The 10,006-nt window shown below is 34.7% G+C and overlaps 1 protein-coding gene across 1 annotated transcript in view; it reads right to left on the bottom strand.

The window, feature by feature from the left end:
• Window positions 1-744: 744 nt before the first annotated feature.
• The window catches only part of B4GALT6 (beta-1,4-galactosyltransferase 6), a 37,223-nt gene continuing 27,961 nt past the window's right edge, over window positions 745-10,006 (bottom strand). The window contains exons 6-9 of the mRNA XM_056330899.1: window positions 8,946-9,133; window positions 6,522-6,644; window positions 5,547-5,648; window positions 745-4,370 (exon numbers count right to left, since the gene is read on the bottom strand). Coding sequence (XP_056186874.1) covers window positions 4,223-4,370; window positions 5,547-5,648; window positions 6,522-6,644; window positions 8,946-9,133 — 561 coding nt within the window. The 3' untranslated portion in view covers window positions 745-4,222. The remainder of the gene's footprint in view (window positions 4,371-5,546; window positions 5,649-6,521; window positions 6,645-8,945; window positions 9,134-10,006) is intronic.

Here is a 10,006-nt window from a genome sequence, read left to right as displayed (position 1 = left end):
TCTGATTTTTAAGATACAGAAGCAAAAGCAGCTTAAAAATGACAGCAAGGTAGAAGACACTTAAGGATGCTAGATGTACTTAAAAGGCCTTCTTTCCTGCATTCCAAGATACTGTAACTGGTGACACTTTCAAGGAGAGTACATACTCAGCGTTGCAGAAAAGTATATGCAAACATACTTGAAGAAGTTTATTCATATATTTTCATAAAATCCTGCAAATACATTTGTCCCCGGTTGAAGCACTCCCAAAAATTACTTGCATAGCTCTAACACAATTGGACGCTTTTGTAATAGCTGTAAAATACACAGAAAAGACAGATAGTTGATGATTCCTGGGAAAACCAGCTCCCTATTTAATGCCAGGAGAAATATAGATGAATACTATTTCCCATTCTTGTAATCCATATATGAGGAAGATTACTTCTATACAGAAGTATATAGAAGAGCCATAAGGAGATTCAACGGAAGAGCAGCCCTATCTTGGAAAAGCATGCAAAAACATTGAGTAATTTAGCCTAATAAAAACAAAACCTGAAAGCATATGAATACCAATAAAAGGAAAACAAATTTTTTAGTCCAAGGCCTGATCCCATCTCAGCCTAACTTGACATATTTACTGGCCAGGTATCCCCTCCTTTTGTTGTTACTTTGAGGAACCCAGCACTAAAGAACTGAGCACTTTGTCTATAAACAAAATACAAGAAGGTATGTTCTCCACAGAACCTTGGAATAAACAAACCAACGCCATCTTTAGAACATTATATTTCATAAAAGACAATGATAAAAAAGTACAAACATTTTCATGAACAACAAAAAACCGAAACTATGATAGTACACAGGAAATTCCCAGCATTTGTTTCAGTGCATTTTTCATTAAGCCTCTCTTACATACCTCTACAAATAAAATAATCTTAAGTACACTTCCTCTTGTTGATACGCAATGGATCCTTTTAATGTTTTTAAATAACTGGCTTGTTAGTAACCCACTACAATGCAGTCATTAGTAAACATAATGATAGAAAAATAGATTGGCAAGATCCAAGAAAAAAGTACAGTTTGCACTTGCTTTTCAATATACTGTCTATTGCAAAATGGATTTTATTATATTTTATATTCTACTCCTTAAATTTGAAATACAGCAAATGGGCTTAAAAGTATCTTAGCATATCAATCAGATTCCACTGTTAATATTTCTGTAATGTTTTTACTTGTTAATTTGCAAGACCTTCAGAATCTTGTAAAATACTACCTCTCTCTCTTCCTTCTCCCTCCATGCTCACTCCTTGAAGAGTTGTCCTTAATTTACCTTGTCAGCAATGCAAAAGCCAATGTGATTGGTTTCTCTCTGCGTTTTACAAGAATCATGAAAATATCAAAAGGAATGTGCACAACTCTTAAGCTCTGCATCGCATTTATTTTGTTTGAAGGCACTGTCTATGTTAAAATTTACTACAGAATAGTACTGAGTTCAAGCAGGTGGTATACAAACACTATTTTGATATAATTTAAGATGGCAATTTTTAAAACTTCCCAACAAAGTGATAAAAGGTATTTAGAGAAAAGTTTTGGTTAGCAATTTGTGATTTAACATCCATCACTTTGGGGCACCAAAATGTAAACTTTTTAAGAACTCAGCTATATGACATAATCCATTCACATATTGGTTTAAATCACATTTTTCTAAGACCATACATGATTAATCACTTAGAGCTGTAAAATTATATTAGTTCAGCCACAGCATATGTTATATAGTGTGTATATATGTATGTATCTATACATATATATGCATTAGAATTTTTTAAAATTGCACATTAATTGCACAAAATGCCTAACAAATGGGCACAAAAGCATGCTTCAGAAAACAGTATAGACCTACAGTACGAAAGGATGTTTCATAATCATAGGTGTTAAATTGTAGGTGAACTTGTACTGAAAACCAGGAATCACTTCAAAATTACATCAGGGACTTAAAGACTTATTCAACAGTTCTTAAAGAATTGTATTAGCCTATTATGAAATAAGACTAATTTTATTTTGAAGATATAATTGTTCATACAATGTACTATTTCCCCTTCATCCATATGGTTCAGAATATCCTATACACTCAGTTATAGAAAAATATATCAGGAGGTGATCAAACCACTTAAGCATGCTTTTGAAGGATGTTTTGTTCACTTTATGCGTGCTTTTTGTTATTTTCATTGCATTACATCATTCCCAAAGCATATTAGATTAACTGGTAAATTTTAAGGTAATTCCAATGCAGTTTAAAATAACCCTTACAATTGTTCTCAACTACTTAAATTAAATCATTACATTTCTACTAAATATCTGGGATGCCTACAACTAAGCTCATAACTTTCCTGAAGAACGGCTAAGGGAAAAATTTGCTGCTGGGATGTCAAAGAAATAAATGGTGTTCATGGCAAACAAACTCAAATATACAAAGCACCACACCATCTGTGGCAGCAGTTCAGGAAAACAACACACAGTAATGAGTTAAAGTTAGTATTCTTTGTCAACACTCTTACAGAACACTTTATGGATAAACAATCCTTATTATATGCCGCTTTCCATTCTTCATGGGAGCAGAAGTCAGTCTTTGGTTCCTAAAGAGTTAAGTAACTGTGACAAACAAAAGTTTAGTAGATCTTGGTCAATATCTTTGCATTAACATAGAAAATAAATGGTCCAGTCCTTTTCCTCAGTATTAACAAGGGATGTAAAAAAATATTAGGAAAAGATAATAATGCTTAGCAGTGGGATACTTTTAGGTAGCATAGCATTACAAGCAAACAGAAAATAAGATATGTTTTTCATTATAAGCCAAGGAAAGAGGCTAATTACTCATACATATAACACCACAAAAATAGAGAAACAGACAGGACCAATCCTTAGTGGGACTGTGCAACCTCAATCTCATTGAAAGTCATCGACTTGAGGATACTTAGTGCATCATAGAAGCACTCAGCACTCTACCAGAATAGGCCCTTAAGTAGCTATACTGATTAATATATTATGAGTGGAATTTTAAAAAGCACTTGGGATTGGCCTGCTTTCAGGTCCGCTTATGTCATCATCATCATCATCAGCGGAACAGTTTGACCAACACCGTGGTTCTGAAAACCCCACACTGCAAGCATTAGAACTATTAGAACTAAGTTTTATTATTTTCTTAAAAATCTAACTTTAATATTCTTCCAATGAAGACACATTTTTGGCTCTTCTGATTTTGGAGGAATAAAAGTGCTGTCTACTAGGATTTTTTTTAAAAAAGAACAATACCAAAATACTGTATGCACCCAGACACATTGTTTTAGGCATTAAAATCCCTGACATTGACACAAGTGGCACACTTGGAAACAGTTAAAGAGTTCCTGTAGATCATAATACGCAACAATCGCAAGATTTTTCGTAATACACATGCAATATGCATATAAATAGGTTTTAGATGGCAGGCAGGGTATCATACAATTTTGCTGGCAATAAATAAAATTAAAAGCTTTCTTTCTAGCAAGTTCATATATGAAATTGATTTTTTTTTTTCTATACTGATATGCAGGAGGCCTAGAGCTCAAAACTAGTATAACAGTTTACAGTCATAGCTGGCCAACAATTAATATTTCCTTCATTTCACATAAGGTATAACCTTTTTTTTAAGCATACTTACATTTTACACTTGTTCTTTCATGCTAATAAAAACATTCCTATAGAATTCAAACAAGAACACACTCAAATACATACTGAAGCATAAAATATTGAGCAATTTAAAAGCAATGTACACACATTAATTTACATCACATATTTACAAAACACATTTTAAAAAGAAACAAAAGCATTCATTTAAATAGGGGGGGGGGGTGCAGTTCAGTATAAAAAAATTCCTGGAAGAAGAGGCCTCTGTCCCTACTTCCAGAGAAGCTACAAGTCTGTTTTCTGCAGTTTTATCTAGTTGAGTGGTTAAGATAGAGAATATGAAGAATGAAGGCTTCAACAGTAGTCTCATGCTGTAAACATCTGAGTGGTGGCTGCTGGCTTTTCTTTCAAAACAAAATGCATGGTACAGACAATCACTTCTCATCCCAAATATGCATCATCAAATGGTCAAAAATCTCTATTTGTAAGCTGCTGTTTGTTGGTTTTGTTTTGTTTTACAGTGTCTATTAGTAGCTTCCAGTGTTAAAAGTTCATTCTGGTAGGGTAGCTTGTCATTCCACTTCCATCAATAGTCTCTAACAGGAGCAAGTTCTGGTATGAGATTAACAGTTATATTTTTATACAATCTACTGACAAGTATTTTAGGAGTATATATTAAATTGTTCAACCCATCAATATACTGACGTTCTCTGGAATACCTCAGAAGTTTATATCTGCAGAAGGATTTAGAAGAAGAAAACATGAGAAAGATTTGCAAGAAGCAATTCAATTGATGTTAGGCATGACACTGTCATTTCATTTTGAAATATGCTTCACATTCTGAAACCTCTCAGCCCTCTGGTATTACCGAATTACCTAACTAAGCCTTAAAAGCAAGCCACTTTCTGTTTTTAATACACTTAGATTTCTGTTCACATATACAAGTTAACATTAAGACTAAATAATTTTAATTTTGCTATAAAACTCAACTATGGAGCTTAGAGAAGATTTAAGAACCTTCAATGTTCATTGTACATTTAAATGCCTGAATTGTTTTTCATTTCATTCTTGAGACTCCTGCACTTGCAAACATTTCAATTTGAGGTGATTAGAAAAAAGTTCCTTCCTCTCCTCCAGATTACTGATGCATACATTTTAGTTTCATATGATGTATTTACTCACGTCTATTGTACATATGTATTTAAAAATTGTGAATAAAGCAAAATATAAAGATGTTCCCAGAAAGAGACCACCATTGATAACAGAATTGAGCAGTATTTCCAATTATGTGAAAACACATATCATAAACCCTTTATTTTACATTTCACATTCTAATTTTTAGGTCTAGCTCATCAGCTGCTTTCTGGTTGCTATTCCAATCTAGGGCAGCCAGAACCTACTGGCCAGTTAAAGTATTCTGCATCTTTGCAGCAACAGAAAGGAACCCCAAAAGAAGTTCATGTCAATGTAAGCAGGAAATTAGAAGACCTGTATCTCAGAAAATAATAAAATATGATGGAAGAAAGCAATCCTTGAGGAGTTTTAGAGTCTGTTTTCATGCAGGAGTCATCTTCCCCAGCTGTACTACTTCCTTTTGCAGAATATCCAAATTAACTAGCTAATGGAGCCCTGCCAGTACTAATGCGCAAACTATTAAGGAACAACATTCTGCATCAAAGATTATGACAATAATATCTTCTGACACACCAACTTGGTCTCTCTCACGGTTAAATAAACAGTATCTGAACAGCAAGCATAATGTGTTTAAGAAAATACAAAGTTTAGCACTAAAGAGGGAATAACACTGATAAGCACTGACTTCTTATTTGTGTGCAGAAGATTTGTATGTGTGTAAGAAAAAATTCTACATCTTTAAGTCTAATATTTGAACAGTTCTTTGTTTTTCTTACCGTCCTAAAAACTGGACTTCACCTCTGTGATGATGAGGAATGGATTTGTACTTCCCTAAATCTCCCTCTGGTCTCGTTACATTGTATCCAGCATAGTGAACCCTGCAGTATAATACATAAATATTTGTATGAAAAGTATTAAAAAGATGTTTTTACAAGTTACAGCAAAAGTTAAAAATATGCATCAAATCTTTCAAAGTTAAGTATTCCCATTCACTGACATTCTCCCCCTAAAAAGTCCCACACTCCTAACCCTACAACTAAACGATCTGGCAAAACCAATGAAATGTGAAATAATAGTTTCATAATTAGTATTTCCTGCTTTGTTCTTAAAGCATAACAGCATAAAAATATGAAAATCCTAAGGAAAAAGAATAAAAGCATACAAGCTCTTCCTTTAAAATACGTCTCTTCATATATAAATTCATGCAGACACTGTTTCAACAGTTTAACTGGAACATTTTACACTCGTTTACTATGAGCAGTTAGTAATAGCGAGCATTGTTGTCCACTGTCCAATTTGTGACTGTCAATATAGTCACAACCTAACCCCTCTCTCAAACACTGCTCCTAGACAGCAAAGGTACTTAAACTCATTCTTACTCTACATGTCTGTGGGATGGTATTCCATTATGCTAGCAGCAAGAGAGATGTAACTTAAAATCAAAAAGCAACACATAGAAGACTAGAAGGAATGAGACTAAATACGCTTAATACTGTTATCTGTTGTTATATCCATTATTTGTTACAAGACCTCTCTCTTAAGAGCCTGTTAACTGTCCCCAGGCCAAGAAAAACAATCGTAATGCTTATCCCTTCAAATGATATGTTCTGATATTTCTAAAGTGATCTCTTCAGAAATTTTAGGATTTGTTCATTTAAAACAAATTAACAACTGACAGAAAAAACACCTGATTGTTCTCAAAGGGTATACACCACAGATCAAGGAGAAAGACACAGGCACTGAACATGCACCTGTTCCAAAGATCATCATCTTCTCCACCCCATCCCCAAAATGCATTTGGAAATCCATTGATCTTCTTGAATTGTTCCACTGTCAGGCCACTTACACCACCGAAGAACTCATTGTATGGGAGACTGAAAACAAAAGACAAATTCTGCATTATTAGCTGAACTTACGATAGGTAGCCCTCCCTTTGAACAACACCTTTCCAGAAAACAAGAACCCCAAACTAAGGACACAAACAGATGCTGTATGTATTCACTAAGGGAGACTGGTTCACAGATCACTGGCATTAAGTAACATATGTAGAAGTTCAATAAAATGTTTGCAGTAGTCTGATTTGCATAAAAGGTACTCTTAAACTGTAGCTCACATTAGTGTCACCGCATGAAACAGAAGTCTATCACGTATTTCAGATGGCTGATTTAGACCCATAGCTGTTGTGTTAAGTGAAGCCCTCAAACGATTGTATTTTGACCCTGTTCAGCTGAAAGAACAGCTCTTTAAACAACTGAAATATTGCAAATCAGTAATGCATCAATTCAGTAATTTTAATTCATAACTATATTCTACAGAACTGTTGAGAGGAGCAGTTTAACAGTACATATTAAACCACAGTGAAACACACGCTTATTTAAGAAACAGTTTTCCAGTTTTTAGAAGTTACACTTTTGAATCAGAAGGATCTATAGACTTTTTTGTCAGTAAGCATACAGTAATTACTAACACTTATTATTAAGTACTAAGCAGTTGGCCAACAAGAACAGCCACTATAGCTATATCACATAACATACTAAGGCCCAGGCAATGTGATTTCCAGTTCTCCAAACACTCTGTCAATCTAAAAATAATAATAAAAAAAAATATTTAAGTATCTACATTTATTTCCATCAATATTGACTTGTACCCTTAAGCCAGAAGCTGCTGGAGTGAAGTGTGTTCCTATTTCAGAAACAGCACACAATTTCATCAAATAAAAGTAACCGAATATATTTCTCAGGAGATGCTTCCAAATCTGGGACCTTCAAGGAGTTAGGACTATCTACAAAAAGATTTACCATTGCTTAGGACACAATTGCCACACTGAAGGACAAATAACTCCAGAATGCAAGGGGAAAGAAAAAGAAATACACAGTCATGTAATTTCTGATCTCTGTGGAAACACAGGATTCAACCAAACCTTAACAGCTTTTGGGGAACGTTGTTACCATATATCCCTTTCAACACTTAACTGAAATAACAGGTGTTCTAAAAACCCAAAAGAACTCCAACCCCTGCCCCTGTCCCCCCAACCAACCAACCAAAACTCACCAACAACCCAAAAATGAACCCACCAACCAAAATTAAAAACAACTGGGGTATGACAGTTCATGGAACTGTTTGAGGTGTTTATTCATACGCATGTAAGTGTGGTACATGTGCACTTTTTTGTATATATACAAAAATATATATTTAATATTATATTTTATAAATGTGTACTTATATATACATCTATTTTGTAAATACATATTATGTAAATATTTATCTGTATTTAGACATTTTATAAATTTTTAGGTGTACATATAAATACACAAAGTATTTTATAAATACATATATAAACAGATGAAACCTCTTATATAATCAGGTGTGTTTATTTATATATTTTTAAACACATATAAAATCTTTAAAGGTTTGACTGCTAATTGGCTGACAACCTGAAGACCACACAGAGTCATGTTTTCAACGCATTGCTTTTGATCTGTTACACTGACCAGGCTGTCAAGTTGATCAACTTCACAAATAAGGTTTCAGGATGGCAAATACACACACGTAGGATGCAATAAGCTACAGGTTTACATGAAGTCATTGGAAGAGTGTCATGAGACAGCAGAGTGTTAAAAAGCAAGTGAAACATCATTAATGTAAAATGGCAGAAGGAAAAGACAAAACTGCAGGACTCACTACATCCATCAAATATCAATAGTGACTGAATACAAGACACGAAATGGTCTAGCAGTAAGAAAAATCTTCTGTTTAAAAATCAGTACAAAGCAGAAATAAAGAAAAAATTTTCTTGTGGTAATTTGGTGCAGATTATCTGCTTAACCTTGTTAACAGCCACTGCAAAGTCTTATGTAGCAAAAGAATATTTCTAACAAGCAAGTTGTTTTTCCCCCTTGACACACGTAACTTTTTTTTTTTTTAAGATCAACCTCACTGCAACAAGTTCAACACTGAAAATTATAAACAAAATCTTCACACTAGCAATATATCAAATGTAGACACTAAACTTAAATATTCCTTTTAATAACTAGATATTCATTTATGTAAAAGACATGGTAGGAGGCTGTTTTATTGGTTTCACCTACTTCATATACTGTCACAAAAATTCATACACAGTTTAAAGAATGTTTCTGGGTCTTTAAGAAACAATGTGAATAAAGCTAATTACTTACATGTACATATATTTGTCCAGCTTTGCTGCAAAATGGCGTGGCATTTCTCCACATCCATAATAATTTCGGTCATTTTCAGGTAAGTGATCCACATCATGAAATATTATGCAGTCCCAGACGGCATCTTTCATAGCCTCTTTGAAGCCAACATTAAAGAGCATTGCTCGATTAAAAGGTTGTGTACCTGTCTTCAAACAAAAAACAAAGAAGACATTGTAAGGATCAAGAAGAAAAAGAGAAAATTTCAATACTATGAGAAACACATCCTCCACAACAAAAAAAAAAAGTCATTGACAAAGATGACTGTTATTCCACTGGCTAAGCAGAGCAGTAGCTCTGGTTAGTATCAACTACATCAACCGTATTTTGTGATTTAGGAAGTCCAAATGTTCTCCCCTCTTACACAAAACTTAACGGCACTAGCAACACTGAAGTATAGAGATATGGGTGGTTTGGATTAATACAGCTTGACATTATGAGTTAAAAAAATACTGACATAAACTAAGAAAGAAACATTCTGTTCTGTTTCTTGTTAAAACAATCAACTAGAATAGAATAGACTATTTCAGTTGGAAGGAACCAACAATGACCATCTAGTCCAGCTGCCTCACCAATTCAGGGCCAGACCAAAAGTAGTATTATTAAGGGCCTTGGCCAAATGCTTCTTAAACAGTGGGGCATCAACCACCGCTCTAGGAAGCCTGTTCCAATGTTTGACCACCTGCTTGGTAAAGAAATACTTCCTAACGTCCAGTCTAAACCTTCCCTGATGCAGCTTTAGACCATTCCCACACATCTTATCCCTGGGTACCAGGGAGAAGAGCTCAGCACCTCCCTCCCCACGTCCTCTCCTCAGGAAGCTGTAGAGAGCAATGAGGTCACCCCTCAACATCCTTTTCTCCACACTAAACAAACCCAGAGTCCTCAACCACTCCCCACAGGACGTGCCTTCCAGCCCTTTCACCAGCTTTGTTGCCCTCCTCCTCTGGATACACCTTTCTTGAGTTGTGGGCCCAGAACTGCACACCGTACTCGAGGCGAGGCCACACCAACACTGAACG

Source organism: Falco biarmicus, chromosome 3 (genome assembly GCF_023638135.1).
Source record: "Falco biarmicus isolate bFalBia1 chromosome 3, bFalBia1.pri, whole genome shotgun sequence".
NCBI classification, from domain to species: domain Eukaryota; kingdom Metazoa; phylum Chordata; class Aves; order Falconiformes; family Falconidae; genus Falco; species Falco biarmicus.
The sequence above is the reverse complement of the archived record's forward strand: the minus strand, read 5'-3'. Positions and strand labels throughout refer to the sequence as shown.